The 19,906-nt window shown below is 52.4% G+C and overlaps 2 protein-coding genes across 4 annotated transcripts in view; one reads left to right on the forward strand and one right to left on the reverse strand.

Annotated features, from left to right (window-relative positions):
• DNAI1 (dynein axonemal intermediate chain 1) overlaps positions 1 to 14,740 on the forward strand; it is a 147,636-nt gene extending 132,896 nt beyond the window's left edge. For all 3 annotated transcript variants that reach the window (XM_071730134.1, XM_071730133.1, XM_071730132.1), the window contains one exon: positions 14,483 to 14,740. In XM_071730134.1, the coding sequence (XP_071586235.1) occupies positions 14,483 to 14,587 (105 nt within the window). In that variant the 3' untranslated portion in view covers positions 14,588 to 14,740. The remainder of the gene's footprint in view (positions 1 to 14,482) is intronic.
• Positions 14,741 to 15,739: 999 nt separating this feature from the next.
• Positions 15,740 to 18,259, reverse strand: ENHO (energy homeostasis associated). Its single transcript, XM_071730144.1, has 2 exons — positions 18,045 to 18,259; positions 15,740 to 17,450 (listed from the first exon to the last, which is right to left on the reverse strand). The coding sequence occupies exon 2, from the start codon at positions 17,152 to 17,154 to the stop codon at positions 16,969 to 16,971; it is 186 nt and encodes a 61-aa protein (XP_071586245.1). The 5' UTR covers positions 17,155 to 17,450; positions 18,045 to 18,259; the 3' UTR covers positions 15,740 to 16,968.
• Between the last annotated feature and the right edge of the window lie 1,647 nt (positions 18,260 to 19,906).

The following is a 19,906-nucleotide window of genomic DNA, read 5'->3' on the forward strand; positions in this document are numbered from 1 at the left end:
TGAAGGAGAAGGGTCTGGGTCCTGCTCCTGCAATGGGAAGAGTCTGGGGTAACCTGAGCATCAAGTGCACCTCCTGAAGATGGAAATCCTGGGGTAGAGGTAGGGAGCAAAGACTTGCAGAGGGACCTGTCCTCTTTCTGCAGTGGCAGGGGAAACTCCAGGTTGCTTGCTTCTCGTTTTGTAGGGAAATTTAATTCTTCAGGGTGTTTGTATCCTACTTATGGCCTGGGATATGTTGCTAGGCATGATTTTTTCAGAACTTAGTGGCACAGATAAAGCTTTTTGCAAACAGTCATATCTTCATTTTGAGTCAAGGTTAGTCTAAGCTTTAACAGCAACACCACCATTGCCTATTTGCAGAAGACAGAGAGAGGGCTTGACAGAGAGAGCTCCAGCCCTCAGTTGCCTTTATCCCCGAAGTATCCATAATGTTCATGGTCACAAGCTGAGCAAGGTTTCTCAAGACCAAGGCAGCTGGCTTCTCTCTGCCCCTTGCCCATCCTGGGGTCTCTGTCCAGGGGTTCATTGGAGACGGTACAGGCTGTGTCCCCATGCTTCACAGGAAGAGCTGCAGCTTCCTGAAGGCTACAGTGAAAACACCAACTACACCTCATCCCTGCTCCACCCTGCCAGTGTGTCAGCCTTGACTCAGTAAAAGTCTTTAGTGCATTGGGCTGAAAGGTGGTACAGAAATGCCAGGCATTATGTGTCGTGGCTGGAGGGATTAGGAGAAGCTTAAACGTTGCAATTGAGCTGTTTCCCCTGCTTCAGAAAGATTTGCTTGTCTGTCAGCATGAAACCTCTTGAACACTGCCATGCTCCCCATACACCTGCTGCATTGTGGGCTTTCAGCCTTGGCTGGCAAATGCTGTTTGACTCAAATCTGTGAGAAGCGTGTTGGAAGATATTATTTAGAACCTGAAAGAAGGGTTCAACATGGACTTTCTCTTAAAAATAAATAAATCCTGTGTTAAAAAAAAAAAAGCATTACATAAAACCTGCATGGAAACAGCTAAAGAGAGCTGAAACCAGAAGATCTTTAAAAGTAATTGCAAGCAGTGGTCTCAGAGGAGTCTGTCAAGGTTGAGCAGGGTATTTTCATGACCCAGCTCCTGTTGATAGTGTTGTCAGTGTTAGATGTGAGTGTTGCTGCCAAGTAAATAGTGCCAAGGGCGACATGGTCTCAGAGGCCAACCCCAATGACTTGGTACCACGGTGCTGCTTTCTCAGTGCCCACCAGAGCACAGCCAAACAAGGTGGCACAGGAGGTGATGTAAATCCCAAGCAAACAGGCCTTGAAGCTCTGGCGCTGCATCCTGGAGCTGGAGATGATAAAAGAGGTTTGGAGGTTGTAAAGGAAAGCATGAACTCCCAGCCTGACACTGAAACACCGAGCCAAACACAGAGCCTGGATGCCTTGCTGGGGTTATTCAGAGCAGGACTGAAACCTGCAGGACTAATAGCACCTGCATGGTGTATTCACAATGGTGGGAGGCTCTTTAAGTTAGCTGAAAGAGATATAGTAAGATTTGGCAGCTGACAAAATTCAAGCAAGGACCAGAGTACACACATTTAGTGTGGCACTGGCTTGTCTGCATCCCGCAAACTCCCTTATGTCAAAACTGTCTTTTACTGAATGATTTTATTTAGTTCCAAGAGGAGTCATTGGTGTGATTCTGGGATTAAGATCTACTAATTCTGCTTGTGAACTAAACATAATTGGGAATTGATGGGCAGCATTATAGAGAGGTTCACAGCCTTTTATAAGGGGTAGTCATAGCTTGTAACAGGCCAGGTAGCTGTGCACGAAGACTCCTGAAATCTTTGGTTCTCTTGCTTGGCTTATTTATTAGATTGTGTGTTAAGCAACCAAACTGTAAGTGCTGAGAGACAGCAAGGTGTTACAGTAATGGGCATGGATTGAGATTAAATCAATTTTATCCCTTTTCTGTCATTGAAATCAGCCTAATGGGAAAAGATTTACATGCCTAGAATCATGTAAGTTCCCCTCTTAGGTCAGGTTGGAGCTTTCCCACTTGTCAGTAAGCATGAGGAAACAGTCCTCACTTTCGGATCCCTGTGTTGCCAGCCCTCATGGACCTTTAGCCCAGCTTCCTCCTTGGTCCTTTAGCTGTCTGCCTCAGGCTCCTGCTCCCCATGAGCTTCTCCAGTGCTTCCTGGTTGTAATTTTTAACTGGAAGAACTTTTCCTTCTCTTTACCCATCTAACAGCAGCATCCAAACCATTCTGTAACAGCTTCCTCGATGCTTGGATACCCTGGTGCTGGGAAGTTTGTCCCAGTGCGTCAGCATTCCTCAGGGGCTTGGAACTGTACTGTTGGGGGCTGTATTTCTCTGCACCAGTCCTGACACTAAAAGCAATGTATAGCTCAGTGAACAGTTGCTTGGAAATGCTGTCTGCACCAGGATCACAACAAGACCAGAGAGTGGAGTAGAGCAGAGCTGCAAAACTCATCCTTCAGTATACACTTGGTGGTGAGGAACATCCTGGGATCACAGAGCCATGGGGCACGTTCAGGATGGAAGGGACGCTGGGAATTCTCTAATCCAATCTCCATCTCCAAGCGGGGTCAGCCCTGAGATCAGACAAGGTTGCTTAGGGCTTAGGCTTACTCTGAAAGACTCCAAGGCTGGAGATCCCACAGCCTCTCTGGAAACCTGTTCTAGTGGCGGACTGTCACTGTGGAGAAAAACTTTCCTATGTAGCAATGAATCCTTCCTTGTTTCTGTTTACAGCTGTTGCTGTCTTGTTCTGCTGCTGCCCACCAGTGTGAACATCCCCACCCTGTCTTTGTGGGCAGGCCTCTCCTGGGTGCTGGCAGCCTCGTGTTGGGCACCCAAAACATCTCTTTCCCAGGCTGAACAAGTCCAGCACCCTTCTGTCTCTCCCTAAGTGAAACTGGAACCCTTCTATTCATTAGCTGAAAACGAAGGCTTTTTACAGTCTGCTTTTCATCACCAGGAGCAGAGAAAAGAATCACTGAGCCAGCAGAGACATTTCCTGGTTATTTTTTTTTTATGCCCTAGAAAGCTCCTTTCCTTTTTCCCAGGGAGTGAGGACATAGGACCACATAGCTCTGGGGACAGGAGGTGAGAGGGATTCATCCTCTTGCCTCCTTGCACCTCCCAAAGCTTATTTCATTAACACTCACCTAGTGCTTCTTAATTAGTTCATTCTGGCTTGGAGCTACCTGCCTGTGTATCAGCCTTCTGGAGAAAAAACCTGCTGGAAATTCAGCTGTTGTATGACAGGAAATATGGAAGATTCTTTCTTCTTCTGATGGATACTTTAATGCCATAGCATTAGACAGGGGCTGGATGTCATTATCAACCTCTGCAGCCATCCTTGGCTTTACTTGTGTCTCCTGAGAGGAGATTCTCCTGTGTTTGCGTACTTACCTTTCTTTAGACTTTTGGTGCCAAATCTGAAGGACTTGGACATGGTTTTCTTTTGCCATACTCTGCTGCAAAGATGCTCCATTGGTTTCAGCAGATGGGTTTAACTGGTCTGTGGCACTGAAGTAATTACATTTTGATACCAGAGAGGCACAGCAGCAAACATGTAAAATTAATTCAGGTGCAGCGTCCTGGTCAGTGACTTGAAGTAAAAAGCTGTTTAGAGAGGCCACCCTGGCCAAGCTGTGACTGTGCTGTTGGCAGCATGGACTACCATCAGGAATATATCCCCCTGGTTTCCACAGATGTTGGACAGGCTTTTCCCATGGCCAGTTCCTTCTTTGGGTGCATATTAGCATCTGAGAGATTGATCAGTGCTCACATCTCTCTTCTGTTTCTGTTATAATTAAAACAGCAATACATGCATGAAGCAATTAGATTTTGATAATGCTTTTCTAAACAGGATGCCAAGGAGCTTAGTACAAAAACTTGGGCTGAAGCCAGATCAGCATCTTAAGACTGGATTGTCATTAAAATGGCTGCCTCCCAGCTGGGCAGCTTACCCAAACACAGGCTCTAGATCTGCTTTTCAGTCATGGTGAACCTCATCTTTATCTGCAGACAGGACCCAGGAGACTTAATGCTTCTGGGTAGCAATGCCAGAGCGAAACACGGGCAGGGACAGATCGCTGGTGCCTGTGTAATCTCCATCTGCTGATGGGTCAGGGGAATACCCCCCCCCCCCAAGCCCCATCCCTACCCCTGTGTGCCCAGGAGCTGATGCTCCAGTCTGCCCCTCCTCTGTCTTCCAATTGAGCAGTGGTTGGTCAGGTCAGGGTTTTCTTCAGGGCAGATCTGGTCACTGCTGGAAGTTTCCCCCAGAAGGCAGTGAGATGGTCCATGAGTGCCCATGTCTCAGGAGAGAACTGCCTGAGCTGCCTCCCAGCACATCACTGGGTTTCTCCTCTGATGTTTCTGCTTCTGCCAATACTTGGGCCCTGCATTTGCAGTTGGTCCAGTCTGAAACCTCTTCTTCTCTGTACAGCCCTTACTCAGGCCCTTGTGTGCAGTCCAGTGCCTTTGTGTCACTGAACATGAGCAGGGGAGGATGTAACACAACCCCAGCATCACTCTGGGCTGGGTGGAGATGAAATGTCCCAACAGGCAGCAATGAGCATCCCCACCAAGCAGCTTGTGCCAAGACTGTCTTCAGGATGGGACTGGCACCAGATGGAGCTTCCAGGGCAAAGGGGCAACCATGTGGGTTACATCTGAGCCTTGTCTCTGGGATGAGAAGTGATTTCTCAGCTGCTGTAACAGAGTCAGATCCTGGATCCTGGGGAAGAGCAGCTTCTCTATTGCAGGATTTTCCATGCTCATCCTGTGTCTTGCTTTTTGCTGACTCCTTTTAAGCCTGGATTTACATACTGCAGTGTAACTCAGTTACAGCTGATGCCAGTAGTCCAGACTAATAAATCTATCTGGTTTCCAGACCTGGGAGTGTTTATGCCACACTTACATTTGCCTGGCTGTTTCCTGCACAGCAGGTAGAGAAAAGCTGTGCAAGTTATTTAATTTGTGGCAAATGGAAGACACAGTCTCAAGTAAACAGGATGCACTTTGGTGAGGACAGTGGAAAAAATAGGAGGAGGGAGAAAGGAGATGGGAATAACCAACCAGGGAGATGAACAGAAAAAAATCTCAGTTACCACCAGTGCCCTGCTGTAGAAGAGCTGTTGTACTGGAGAGCACAGACAATAGAAGGGTGAGCAGGACACATGAGCTGATCCTGCCACACCACTCAGCAGGGGAAAGTTCTCAGGTTTGGGGTATGAGCTTGACAGATGTGAGGAGCAGAAGGGTAGCAAGGGAACTCAGAAGCAAGGAGATGCTAGGAAATGTGCACCCATATCTAGGTCCTCAGCTGGCAGAGTGTGGAAGGCAGTGCTGAGAGCAGACTATAAAACAGCACCAAAAGGCTTAGGGAAAATGTTTCAGTGGTTGTGAGAGGGACATGCTTGGCACCACCAGGGGATGGGCTGGCAGCACTGTTACAGGGGGCTTTCAAAATAAATAGTGCTGCAGGTGATGGGAGCAGAGTTTGACAATCCACCACTCAGGGTATGTGGTGCCAAGCACCCCAAGAGTTGGTGGAATGCTGGACAAGCATCTCCCAGAAAAAGTTTTAAAGTAGCTGCTCCCTCTTTGGACCAGGACAGACCAGTGCTTAGCCCTGCTTCAGGGGACACAGTGATTTAAGGAAAATGTACACAAGAGAATGTGTTCATGAGATGACAGAATTGTTCATGCAGTTGAAATACCTAGTGCTATTTCTGGAGCGTCCCTGAGCTGAAGTGCAGTCATGGAGAGCAGAAGAGAGGGAGAGAGCACTGTGGTCTGACATTTATTGCAAAATGAGCTCTTTCAGTAAACAGAAAAGTATCAGTTGGAATACATCTTTCATGCCATTGGCATTTAATGTTGTCAAACATGGGGCATCTGCAAGTGAAGACATTAATTTTCATTTTTATTTATAGAGAAACTCAACTTCCAGTGTATTTATCCAGATGGAAATATATCCACACACTCTTGTATTACTAGCAACCATCTATATACTGCCTATGCAAATGTTTTCATGAGTTATATTTAAAAAAAATGGCATCACTAAAGCTTTAAGGAAAGAAAGAAACAGCAGCTGGACTTTCAAGCTAGTTTTAAATGTTACCACAGAGCATATATATATTTTAGCAGTGGTGGACAGTGAAAGAGATACTGGAAAGAAATTGCAACTTTAGGAAGTATCCTGTTTGTACAACTACAAATGATCTCTCGTGAGATGCTACGCCCCGTGAGATAACAGCAGTACCCAAGTGTTGCAGAAGCTGCATATTCACATGCGTGTTTGGTTGCTTTTATTAAGCTCTAATCTGTGAGGATTTACTGAGCTGTCAAGCAAAAATGCTTAAGTCGAGCTGAAGAAAAAAAAAAAAAAAAAAGAGAGGCTGAGTGACAAAGAAATGTTGCTGGGTGGCTGTCAGTGCTACCTGTCAGCTGGCATCAAAGGCTGCAGCTTTTAGACTGCTGGGGTTCCTATGCACCACAGGGCATCTCCTTGATTCTGCCTCTTTATATAGGTTTGATGTACATGTCTCTGGGTGCTCTGTCTGCTCCACAGCCTCTTGCTGAGTGAAGAGGTTCCTCAGATGTGGCTTCTCCTGGTAGGCACAAAGAGTTAGGCATCCTGGCCTGTATCAGGAACAGCGTGGCCAGCAGGTCCAAGGAAGTGATTCTGCCCCTGTACTCAGCCCTGGTGAGGCCACACCTCGAGTCCTGTGTCCAGTTCTGGGCCCCTCAGTTCAGGAAGGATATCGAGGTTCTGGAGCAGGTCCAAAGGAGGGCAACCAGGCTGGTGAAGGGACTCGAGCACAGATCTTATGAGGAGAGGCTGAGGGAGCTGGGGCTGTTCAGCCTGGAGAAGAGGAGGCTCAGAGGAGACCTCATCACTCTCTACAACTCCCTGAAAGGAGGTTGGAGCCAGGGGGGGGTTGGTCTCTTTTCCCAGGCAACTCTCAGCAAGACAAGAGGGCACAGTCTCAAGTTGTGCCAGAGGAGGTTTAGGTTGGACATTAGAAAGAATTTCTTTATGGAGAGGGTGATCAGACATTGGAATGGGCTGCCCAGGGAAGTGGTGGATTCTCCATCCCTGGAGATATTTAAAAAGAGACTGGATGTGGCACTCAGTGCCATGGTAACTGCAGAGTTAGTGGATCAAGGGTTGGACTTGATGATCTCTGAGGTCCCTTCCAACCCAGCCAATTCTATGATTCCATGAATTTTATGATTCTAAGTTTGGGTATCTTCAGGATGCTGCATTGAGGTCTGGTGTCTGGGTTTCACTGAAACTGCAGCAATATTTGAAGCTGTCTAGTAATGAAGGTATCTCGTGTCTGGTGGTTTGTATGGACAACTAAAACCTGTGTCTTGCTTCCCTCCTCTCCACCACCTGGGTCTGAGAGATCCCACAGCTAAAATATCGGTCACTAATGCCCCCACCAGACTTTCTAGCTGGTGCCAATATAACACCCAGCATGTAGGCAGGCTTTGGGTAACAGGGCTTGCCACCGAGCAGTGCTGAGAGCTAATTAAAGTAATCCATCCCATCCAGAAGAGCTGGATGGCACTGCAGAAAATCTGAACTCAGCAGGGCTGGAGGGGATGAACTGCCTGTGCCTCAGGGAGGTGAAGGAAAGGGCATCCCATCCCTCTGTCCTTCTCCCAGTGGTAGTTTGCACCATCAGGACCCCTTGGCCTGAAGGCTAAAGCTTTTGGGCTTTTTACTCCACTCCAGGCTTTTACAAAGCCTCTGCAGGTCAAGGGAATATAATTATCTTGCACACTGAGCACGCAATGATTTTTCTCAGTGCTTAGCACTAAATCTGAGAATTGATATGACTGAAAATCTTTTCTGTGCACCTTGTAGGGAGTTCATCATCTCACCAGGCTACTCTGTTCAAGGTGGCTTCTATTGGCTTGCTTACTGCTTATTGAGGGTAATGATGCCCAAAGGTAAAGCTGTGTTCCACCTCATACACACTGCTCACAGTTAGAGTGTGGCTTGGTCCCCAGCCCAGGCAAAACTGAGTGTTATCTCCTGAAGGAGCAGAGAGCCTGTTGCTGATGCCTGCTAATCACAGCATCTCTGCAAAGCAGTTCAGTGCTCATTTAGCCCATTTCAGGCCGTAATGTCTTTGGATAACTTTATCCAAACCTAGTAAATCAAAGTTAGTAAAATTTATGCTTCACTTTAATGATAATCCCTGGTGATACCTGAACTGAGGGTATAACTTCATCACTGCTTTGAACCCATAAGTGTCAGATATGGAAAAGGCAGAAGACCAACAGTTTTAGTGGCTTTGGTGGGTTTCTACAGATGGTACTGGGATATTAATTTAGAAAGAGTTAACAAGTAATTGCAATGCCCACTTCAGAGGAGCTCTGGGGTCCACCATGGGCCCTGCCTATGTTCAGCTTGGCTTTGCTCTCTGAAGTTTTCATCCATGGCTGCTAAATGTGGTCTCCTTATGGCTATTTTTAGGTGCCTAAATTAGTGCTGTGTAAAAAGCATTGCTCGTGGTTTTGGAGTTTGCAAAAACAAGGAACATTGAGGTTGGCTGGAAGCCAAATCATTTTGTCAGCAGCTCAAGCAGAAGGGCTCAGTGCCAAGCCTTTCTTAGGCCCTAGGTGATCCTGGTCCTGCCCATCTTGCAGCCCATGATGCCCCCCAGCACCTTCTTCATGCTTCCCTGCCTCTGGGGCCAGCAAGGCCAAGCTCTGCACTGGAGCTATGCAACTCAGCATTTCCCCATGCTCAGCAGGGTATACAGCTGGATCAGCAAGTGCTATCAGAGGGCACTGCTGATGCTTCATTAAATGCATCAGCATTTAATGTTTCAGAGGCTTACTACTTATTACTGCCTGAGCTCCTTGCTGAGGGGCAGTAGAGACCATGCCCTGGCACCCATCAGAAAAAGCTGAGTTCCTCCATGGCTTTGCTGAAGCCCATGGGTAAGGGTGTGCATCCTGTGTGTATGTCTATTGCATGGCCAGAGAACACAGCAAGGGTGTGGGTGTACCAGCCAGTCCCTCAGAGAGCAGAGACAGAGCTGTGGTGATGGCTGTGTTTGAGGATTTAAATTTGCTATTATCTGTTTGCTGCTGCTGAGCCCATCCTTTCAAACAATCTCTCTCTTCTTCCATGGATGTTCATATTCCAGCCCACTGTGTGGCATGCTGCAGGCAGGTACATTTAGGTTCAGGCAAACCCTGCCTTACATCTCCTGTACACCACGAGATTCACTCTGGTTTCTTTCCAGTAATAGGTCCAACTCCTTCCAGTTCTGATCCAATTTTGCTTTCACCTCCTGCCTGTTGGATATTGCTAGCCTTTGCTCCCAGGCCTTTAGTAGCAGATGTGTGCTGCTGAGCCTCAGGCTGGCCCGCAGTCCTATGTCTTTGCTGGTTCCAGTGGCTTCACTGGGGACTTCAGCAAGCAAGAGCAGGTCACCCAGAACCACAAGGCCTATCTACCCTCTTGTACACAGGCATGGCCCAGAGAAGGTGCCAGCAGAGATCTCTGAGTCAAATATGTGAGCTGCAACAAGGAGAGGTCCTTGCTCTGAACAGCACCTAAAACTTCACTGGAACTGGAAGGATGAGCATCTTTGAGGTCAATGATCCTGTGTGGTTGCTGGTGCCTGTATGACCCAGCAACCATCCTATGGGCTTTTCTGCCAGTTTCATTGCCTACAAGCAGAACATTTCCTGCGTCATTTATTTCCAAACAGTAGCAAAATAAGCCTAAATCCTTATCTCAAGCCTGCCAGCTAATCCTTCTGCGAGTCAGGATCAGCGCTGTCAGATCAGGATGTGAGTGTGACTCGAGGCTCTCCACGGCTGATAAGCACATTGCTTCTGTACGTAAATGGGTGTCTTGAGAGCCCAAGAGTGGTCCTGTCACAGACATCATTCCCATCTCAGTTTCCATCTCCGGCTTCCTCTTCTACATAAGAGTCTCAGGTAGCATAGGACCATGACGGGGCAGATTTTGAAAAGCTTTAAGCGCTGCAGGTCATACCATGCTCCTTTTGATGCATGTTTGGTTGGTGGCCCAGGAAGCCAGCAGAGAAAAATTTCCTTGGTCTTCCCAACAGAAATGCTCCAGGGAAGTCTCTTCTTTGATCTCATTCATTGAGTCTGGAAGACCTGTCACTAGCATGTTTTGCTAAGGGAGGAGGAGGTGTCACCCTGGAGGTGTCACCTTGACCTATCTCTGAGCAGGGTAGAAGAAGCAAGAGAAGCAATACTGAAATCCTGCCAGGCTCTTTCCCACTGAGGATAATAAGGACAGGATTTTTGTGCAGCCCCATTGGTGGCTTCTTAGAGCTTCTCACACCCTTCAAAGTCAGCATGTGAGAGCTTAAACCCTTTTTCCATGGGAAGCTGGTAACCTAGGTCACTGGGCTTCATTGTAAAGTGGCCAGATCCTGTCCCAGCACAGCTGTGCCCCCAGATCTCATCCATCCAGGAATGGCAGGGACTGTGACTATAAGAATCATGACTGCAGCAGGGAAAAGGCAATCCTGTGCCCCCTGGCCAGGCTCAGCCATGGGAAGCATACCCTCACTCCCAGGGAAATTATGGGGACTTTTCTATGTTCATGCCAGGATGGTTGACTTCCTCGCTACTTTAAAACATAAACGTGTTTTGCTTTCTTTAATCGAAACCTTGCAGCAGATGTTTTATGATTATTCCACCAACGGGAAAAACAAAAAGGATGCTGAAAACAGCCAACATCATGGGTTTTATGGGAGAGTTTTATTAACTTGGCAGTTTGCTGTTCAGCAAGGGAATTGAGGCATCAGCCAAGACACGGGGAATACAGTTTAAATTACTCCCGTATCTTCAGTGTAGGTTCAATCTGTGGCAGTGTGGGGAAGAATGGAATTGGGGGTCCCAGGGATTTGGATCTGGGGTCCTCAAATAGCCAGTCTCCATCCAGATCCTCATCCTTGTCCTCACCCTGCCCTCACCCCTAGGGCTCCATCTCAGTCACCTTCCACCTCTTGTCTCAGTACTCACCTTTGGGGATGAGAGAACCATCAAGGGTCCTGAAGCAGTTGTGTCTGCACTGCTGATAGGGCCAGGAGCCCTCTGCCTCAGTTTCCCTGCCTGAAGAGCCAGACCAGAGCCTGGACATAAGGCAAAGGGAGCATGAGAGCCATGAAAACAGCAGCATGGGGACATGAGGTCTCCTCCCCATCTGACCCATCTGACCATGGCAGGGGTCATGCCATGTCAGCAGGGCAGAGTCTGTCCCCATGCAGCGTCTTTTCTGCCCCTGCCATGAGCTTTTCTGTCACATCCCTCATCTCTGTTTCAGCCAAGAGCATTTTGCTCTCCTGCGGGGAACTGTTAATGATAAAATCAATGCAAATGCTGCTGGAAGCAGCTTCAATACCCATTCGATGGGCTCCTCAGGGACTGATCTCCCATGTAAGCTCCACTCTGCATCTGTTAGCTCCATGGGGGGATGCTCTGCCCAAGCTCCTTCTCAGCTCCATGTGAGCCCCCTGAATGCAGTGTAAGCAGGGATGCAAGTGGAGGACAGGCTCAGCTACATGCCAGGTGGCAGAGCCCTGTGAGTGCCTGGCTGTGGCACATATTGGGAGGGAGGACCCCTCGGCAGCCATGCATGGAGGTGATGCTTCCCCACATCACCTGGGCTCTGGGAAACAGCAACATCTCTGCTCTGAGCAGATGAAGTCCCTGGATTTGTTGGTATCTGCTGCATTCATAGAGTCATAGAATAATTTAGGCTGCAAGGGACCTCTAAAGATAACCAAATCCATCCCCACAGAGGGTGGATCCAGGTGTGTGCCATGATGCCATCAGCTTGCCTGCACTGGCCTGGCCAGCTTCCATGCACAGCTGCCCTGGGAAAAGCAGGAAGAGGAATAAAGGGAAACTTTCAATTCCAGTGCCCCCAAAAGGACATTATCACTTTCCTTCCCTGTGTCATTCTGCTTGCCTGGTTATGTGGCATTAAATTAGGGCTCTGGTTTGGTTACGGCTCATTGCAGGCTTGTGTATGGCTTTGTTGCAGCTTGTTCAGGAGCACTAAAGGAGCTGAGCCAGTCTGAAAGTCAATGTTTTAGAGACAGCTCAGCAACTGGGAGCTGAGCCTTGGCTGTGACTGGTGACTTCAGCAAGGTTCAGACATAGTCCCTGTGAACTTGATGTTACTACCTGGAGGCCATCACTCAGGGACCCTGTTTGATTCTACCAGTGGGGAGAAAAAAGGGCTTGGAATGAAAGTAGGTCAAGGGGACATGGATTAAGCATCTCCTTCTCCTGGCTGAGCAAAGCAGTTGCCTCCTTAGCCTGTTCCAAAGACTTGTGTATGGTGCTGTGTGCAACACTGTGGGCCAAAGGGAGTATTTTGAACGTCTTCAGGCAGCAAAGCAGCTTTTCTGCAGAAATAGCTATGTCTGGAAGTACTTCAAGCAGCTGTGTTTATCCCAAGGCTCTAACTCAGAGAGGTGCTTGGCTGTGATGCAGTCCATTAGTACAAACATCCCTCCCAGTGCCCAGACCAGAGCCACAAAGGGCGTTGCTCACTTTGCACTGGTACTACAGTCCAGCACTAACCCAGCATGCAATCGATGGGCTCAGTAATTAAAAACAACCTTCTCTCAGTGCTCAGATGAGGAACAGGGCTGTCTTCTTGGCAGCAGGGGAGTTTCCAGATGCCCCTGTTCCCCTCCCAAGGGCTGCTTTCAGCCCAGCTCTGCCCTCGGGCAGCCAAGGAAACCTCTGCTCTGTCAGGATTGTGCTGGACTGGGACAAGGGAGCAGCCTGGGGATCCCATGGGGGGCTTCTTTCCCAGCAGTCATCACCTTCAGCAATGCCCACATTTGCTGGAGATCCCTGCAGCCCCGTGACTTTCCCATTGTTGTGATCAGACATTTTTTCCAGAGCTGGAGGAAAGACACATGTTTGTAATTGCCAGGGCCATTAGAGGAGCTGATTCAGCTTGAGAATTTATGTTTTCTAAGTGGGGAGAGAAGAAAAAAAGTGTCCTCCTTGCTCAGATGCTGCTATATGCTGTTCCCTTGGCTTCCTGAGAGCATCCCCATGCTGCTGGGATGCAAGGAGGAGTCCTACAGCAGTTTTCCATGGGCTGCCTCTCAGCCCAGCTGGTGATGTTCCCCCTTGCTGTGCCACTGGGAACCTGCTTCCACTTCTCCCAAGCCTATCTGTAGAGGCTGGGTACCAGCCCTCCTACTTGCCCATTCTTGGCATCTGCTTTCTGGGGTGCCTGGAGCCATACTGGGCACAGAGGAGCTTCCCAGCCCCTAAGCAGGGGCCCTCCCAAATCCAGAGGCAAGGTGAGAGCCAGCAGACTGGCAAAGGGGAAGGTTTTTTACAGCAAAAGGCAGCACTGAGCTGGTGGGATGCAGTGACTGGATGGATGCTGTTCTGGAGAAACCCCTCAGGGTAGATGCTCAGCTGCAGGAAGGTTTGGTGGGCTGTATGCAGGTTGGAAATTTCCTCAGGCTGTGTGTGCCACAGTATGTATCTGGAGAGCCCAAACCCAGTTATCACTTTCCCAAAGCCCCTGGGCTGTGATGAGAACAGCACACTGATGCTACAGCCCACAGCACTGGGTTGCATGGGTCCCCTTAGCAGGGAAATTGCCTCCCACCAGTAGGACTGAATTGGACAGACTTCAATCCCTCATACTATGTAATTTATCTCAAAATGCTGCCAGTTCTCCCCAAAATTGGGAATGAGCCCCTGAGAGGATTGGGATGGGTGAAAGGATGGCCCTTGTTGGGGCCCCTTGCTGGGGCATGCAGTGAGGTTGGCAGAGCACCCTGCACTGAGGTACAGGGACAGGCCATGCCAAGGGAGGTTTGGAGTGTGACCAGGGGCAAGAAACCCTCATTGACAAGCTAGCAGCCCATCTGGGACTCACCTCCTGGGTTAGGGTCTCTCAGCACCCACTTGCCTTCTTGGACAAACACATTTGTGTGTAAATGGGCCAATCCTCACTCCTGTGGCTGCCTCTCCCCAGGAGCACTGGCATGGAATGGGTACAGTGTGAGCATTTTGGGGAGGTTTGGACATTGCATCACTGTCACTGCCCTGGGAGTCATGCATGCCTGGTACCTCCCTGGAGTCTGAGGGGAAAAGCTGGGAGGCTTAAAGAGCATTCCAGTCCCACAGGGCTGGGAGGAGAGAGGAAAAAGAGAGTTTGTGTCACTGTGGACCAACAGATCCACCCCACCTCCACCCAGACCCTTCCCTAGCCCACGGGGGCTTTTGCACATCTCATGGCACCTTAGGCTTGAAATATGGGCACAGGCAGGTCCATCCCCCTGTGGATCAGCCCCTAGGTGGGGGCTATGCTGCATGGCAGCCCAGCATCCTTCCCTGCACCAGACCCTTGCCCATCCCCACAGTCCTCCCTGCTCACAGTTTTGCCCTCCTTGCTCTCTTCACAGGCAAAGAAAGGCCAGGAGGTCAAGATGGGTCCCGAGGTGGAAATTGCAAAGCTGGACAAGCTGCTTAACCTGATGAGAGACCCAGAGAGCAAGGCAGAGGAGTGAGTGGAGGGAAGGATGGCTCTGCCAGGGGCTGCTGGCTGAACAAGCCCAGCTTTGATCAGTGGCTGCATGCCACGGGCCCCATGCCACCCGCTCTTTGCATAGCGGGAACAGTTCTCCTCTGTGCCGGGACAAATAAAAGGAGTTTCTGGGAGAGACAGGGAGTGGCAGTCCTTTCTGCGAGTGCTTTCAGGCAGACCTCACTGTGCTCAGTCCCCCAGAGCTGCACAGCATTCAGCTCTTCCCCCTGGGAAGGTGAGCTCACCAGGTAAATCCCATGGAGAGCAGGAGCCCTGGGAAAACTGCAGGGCTGCACCTCCCTGGCAGCCCCACCACTGGTGGTGGCCAGGGAGACCAAGCACTGACTTAGCTGCAGCCCTGCAGCACTTCATGAGGTGAAACACAGACAGACCCCTGGATTTTGGGGAGACAGCTGCAGCCAGGGGGCCCCCATGGCTGTGGAAGAGGGATGTGCCATGACTGCAAAGGGGGTATCAGGGCGGCTGCCGGACACCAGAGTCAGGATGCTCACAGCTCCCCAGGAGGGGCTTAGCGTGGTGCTTGGCTGCCTCTGCCCAGCTGGCAGCTGTGGGCAGGGCTGGGCACCAGGATTTGCAGAGGCTTTCCCACCACTCTGGTGCTTTGCAGCAGTGGGATTAGCAGCTATGTGGCTACGGTGGCAGCAGGAGCTGTGGTGGCTTTGCTGAATGCTGATGAGCAGGGACAGGCTGTCACCACTGGAGTCCTGTGCTGCCAGGAGTGGGGACCAGAGGTGCTTGTTCCACCAGGCAGGGGTGGTGGCAGGTCCCCTTCATCCACCCAGCTGGCTTTGCATCCCCTGTAAACATCCCTGTAATTTAAGGCCATGGCTTGGAAACTCTCTGGGGCCCCTAGCACCGGGGCTGTGGAGTTCCCTGCTGACAGCCCCGTGACCCCAGCCCAGGCAGAAATGCTGTGGGCATGAAATACCCACCAGGTTTCTCACCCAGCATTTAAAACCCACAGGCAGATGCAGACATAAGCCTTTCCTTGCCACCATTACCCAGCAAACCTCCCACAGTTCTGCAGGGACATCAGCCACAGGCAGTAGGACTGGCAGGGCATACCACCTCCCCATATTTTTCCAGGCGCTGGGCAGAGCTCAGAGACACTGCCTAGGTCCTACAATCAGTTTATTAGTCTAGTAAAAACATTGCTGCAAAGGCATGAGTTAGCTACACCTGACATAAGGATGAACCACAGGCTGTGCCAGGCCTGGCCAATCCTTCAGAGGAAGCCTGGCCAGCATCCCTCCCAGCACAGCCCACCTCTCTGTCCCCTTATTGCAGCGTCTGTGCCAGCGGGGACCTTGGCTACTGCTCAGCTCTAGGATGGGCAGGGCAGAGCCCTCCAAAAAGCACAGCACCTACAGGCAGGGCAGGCGAAGGCAGCTACTAGGTTTGGGGGTGAGCCAGGCCAGCAGCATCTCTCCCCACGGAGCCACAGTGGTCCCAAGGGAGCGATTGTGGTTTGTCCCTGGCACCCTCAATCTATCCCCATGTGTCCCCTCTTCCCCAGAGAAAAGCCACCTCAGGCTGCTCTCGGCAGGGATGGGGACACCAACGAGGGTACATCTGCTGACTGCAGGCAGGTCAAACCCCCAGAGCTGGCCTTGGCTGGGAGCAGGCAGGAGGACAGGCAGGAACACAAGGGCTGTTTGCCTGGCAGTGTTGGTGCTAATGCTAGGGGGGACTTGACAGACAAAGATTGTGGACAAATGGACAGACCATGCAGACCCTCTCATAGCTCATTAAATGGGCTGCTGGGGCAGACAGGTGCCAAATGCCCTCCTGTGGCTGTGGAGCCACCCACAAAGACACCCAGATCAGGAACACCCTGCTCTGCTGATGGGTCCAGGGCTGCTGGGGTCCCGCTGGGCACATCCCACCATGGCCAGCCAGCCCATTCAGGGACTGGTGCCCATGCTAGCTCTGCTGCCTCCCCTCTCCAAGCCCCTGGCTGGCCATGCTTGGGTCTGTGGTGCAGTGGCCACTGCCCCAGGCCATGAGCAGCAGGGAGCAGCCCATGGTCTGTCCCCAAACATGGGGTGCAGAGAAGGGCTGGGCTCCTGCTGCACTCCCTGGCTGCTGAGACAGGCACAATTATCCCCATAGCACATTCCTAGCTGCTGTCTCTTCATCCCTGTGGTCACTGTGGGCATCCACAGGGACTTCACACACCAAAACCAGGCAGGCAAAGGGCTGTGCCCTGTGTCACAGCCCCTGTGAGCAGCTTGGCATCCTCTCTGCTCTAATCCTGCCTGGCTCAGTGTCCCAGTCCCAGCACAGCCATCCAGGCTGGCACGATTCCTTCAGCTCGGCTGGGTACCCAAGTTCCCAGGCAGCTCAGGGATGCAGGAGGTACTTCTCTTCATTCTTTGTCTCATCTGCGTCAGAAGCTTGGCTCTTTTGAGGGCACGAGGGGGTCCTGCAGGCCTTGCAGAGGATGAGGAAGAGGATGAGGATGAGCAACACGGCGACACAGTTAAAAGAAATCGCCACTATTGCTGCAGTGGAGAGAGTAGCCCCCATTGCCTCTGTCCCACGGAGAGAACTGGGGTCCAGAGCTCGGCCCCACACTTGGGATGCCAGTGCAGCAATCAGGAGAGCAGCCTCTACCCACTGGCATCAACAGGTACAGAGGGGATGGTGGTGGTGCTGGTGGCAGGATGGGGCAGGTCAGTGTCGTCCCATCACACTTTGGCTGCTCAGACCTGTATCGTGGGCTTCACCGTGCTGCTGAGAAGGATCAGTCGGAGCTTTCCTTCAGCTTCCCCTCCTCCAGTAGGGTAGGAGGGACACAGGGACCCCTCTCCTCTCTCTTGCACCTGGAAGGGAGAAAGTCACTGTTACTGCTGGACTGAGGGCTGCCCAGACCCTTCAGGACGAGCCATAGAGGTACCAGTGGGCAGAGACCCGAGAGCTCAAACTCCACTGGAGTTTGGAGGCTGCAGCAGCTCCCAGGTCAGCTGCTGTTTGGGGGAATCTTTCCAGCACCCCACATCACGCCCGTCCCGCCTCTGCCTCCTGCAAGGGCCACCAAGCTGCGTGTGTCCCCCGTGAGAGACCGACCCCATCATCTCCTCCCCGGGACACCCTGGGTGGCTCCGGTTGACTTCGGCACAGGTATTGACCCCTCTTTCCCCCTCTAGCCTGTTTTCCCTGCTGCCTGCACCCCGCTGACAGGTCCTGCACCCCAAAACGGGTCGAGTACATGGGCAGGCAGCAGGTGGTGGTCCGGGGCTGCCCCCCTTGTGCTTTTTACCCAGACGGGGCAGATTCCGGGGGTCCCCGATCCCTCTAACCCCCCGCCCCGCCGAGAAGCTCAACACCCGCGAAGCCCCCGGTCCGCGGCGGGGCACCGGTCAGCAACAGGTCCCGCCGGATCCGCTCTCCCTTCGCGGGGTCCCGAAGTTACCCACCTGCCTCCACTCCTCCCCAGGAACCGCCGGGACCCCGCCGGCGGGTGGGCGGACGGCGCTGCCGGTGCCAGGTCCCAGCTGGGAGCGGGGTCCCGGATGCGGGGTCCCGGATGCGGAGCGGTACGAGGAGCGGTGCCGCGGTACCGGCGCCGGTACCGCCGGACCCCGGCGAAGTGCCGCAGCCCCTCTCGCGCTGCCCGCCACCCTCCCGCCGGCACCGGGGCTCAGGGAGGCCCCGCCCCCCTCTCATCATTGGTCGGCGTTCCCCGCCCCTCGGTTCCCCATTGGCCGAGCCCTGAGCTCGGGTCCCGCCCCCTTCCCCGGCGACCACGTGAACGGCGGGGAAACGCCGCCGGGCAGCGCGCGCTCTGCCGGTTCTGCCGGTCCCGGGCCCGGTTCTGGCCCATCCCAGCTGCACCCCCTTCCCGTAATGCCCTGTTCGTAATGCCCCCCTGCCCCTAATGCTCCTCTGCCCGTAATGCACCCTGCCCGTACGGCTCTGCCCTTAATGGCCCCCCGACCCCTACTGTCCTGTCTGTAATGCCCCCCTGCCAGTACTGCCCTGCCCGTAATGCCCTGCCCTTAATGCCCCTCTTGCCCTTAATGCCCCCCCTGCCCGTAATGCACCCCCTGCCCGTAATGCACCCCCTGACCGTAGTGCCCCCCCTGCCTCTACTGCCCTGCCCATACTGCCCTGCCCCCAATGCCCCCCCTTCCCGTAATGCCCTGCCCGTAATGCCCCCTCCTGCCCGTAATGCACCCCCTGCCTCTACTGCCCTGCCCGTAGTGCCCCCCTGCCTGTACTGCCCACGCTGCCTACACAGCCCCTGTGTGGCCCAATGGATCACTGACTGCTGAGCCCTGGCACCATTGCTTGGCTCACCCTGCTGGTGCCCGCCCTGCCCTTGCACACACGTGTGCGTTTGCACGTACGTGTGCAAGCCCGGGTGTGTGCACAGACACGCACACTGGTGCACCCTGGCCCCGTGCACACCAGGGGCGTGAGGATGCTGGGGGTCGGGTCACTACCCTGGGCTGGGGATCTCTGCCCAGACAGTCCTAGAATCCACCCCAAACGTGGTGCCGTGGGAACCTGGGTGGTGACAGTCTCATAGGCACAGGTGGCTCCTCCCTGTCTTGTGCAAGGGGAAACTGAGGCACAGGGCAGCCCCTTCCTAGGTGGGGGCACTTTGCACCCCCACGAGCCACAACTGCCAGCCACTGTGCAGGGGCTGGAGCCAGAGCTCTGGTGTGAAGTGTCACTCAGAAGCAGGGATGCTGGTGAAGGACACAGAGGTGACACCCTAGGGGAGGTGGCTGGGGGGCACACAGGGACCCCTCCCCATGGCTGTGGGGGCTCCTGGAGATGCCCAGGGATGAGGCCCTGGCATCTGCAGCTGCTCTGAGAAGCCACAGCCAGGCCACATGTCCTCCTGGTGGCACAGACACATGGCAGTGACACAGGGGGACCAGGGCGTTGGGAACCTATCCTGCCGGGCAGCCCTGCACACCGTGACACCAGGAGAAAAGAGATGAAGAATGGATGAAGAACAAATCCATCAGGAAGCTAGGAAGTGCTCCTGGCTGAACCCATGGGCTGCCCAGGGGAAGGAAAGCTTCAGCGCCACCAAGTGCCATAGCACCCAGAAGGGAAAAAGCCACCACAGTCAGCTGAGGGAAACTTCCAAACAGCACAATAAAATAAAACCAACAAACAGTCCCTTTGCAGCTTTGGTGAGGAAGTGTGAAATGCACCACTGCCACGTGGGAGGATTGCACGAGCTGTTTTAAGGATCCGTCCTCTGCTACGAGACTGCTTTTAACAGCAAACAAACACAAACACATTGCTGGTTGTGATGTCT

Source organism: Heliangelus exortis, chromosome Z, assembly GCF_036169615.1.
Source record: "Heliangelus exortis chromosome Z, bHelExo1.hap1, whole genome shotgun sequence".
Lineage (NCBI taxonomy): Eukaryota > Metazoa > Chordata > Aves > Apodiformes > Trochilidae > Heliangelus > Heliangelus exortis.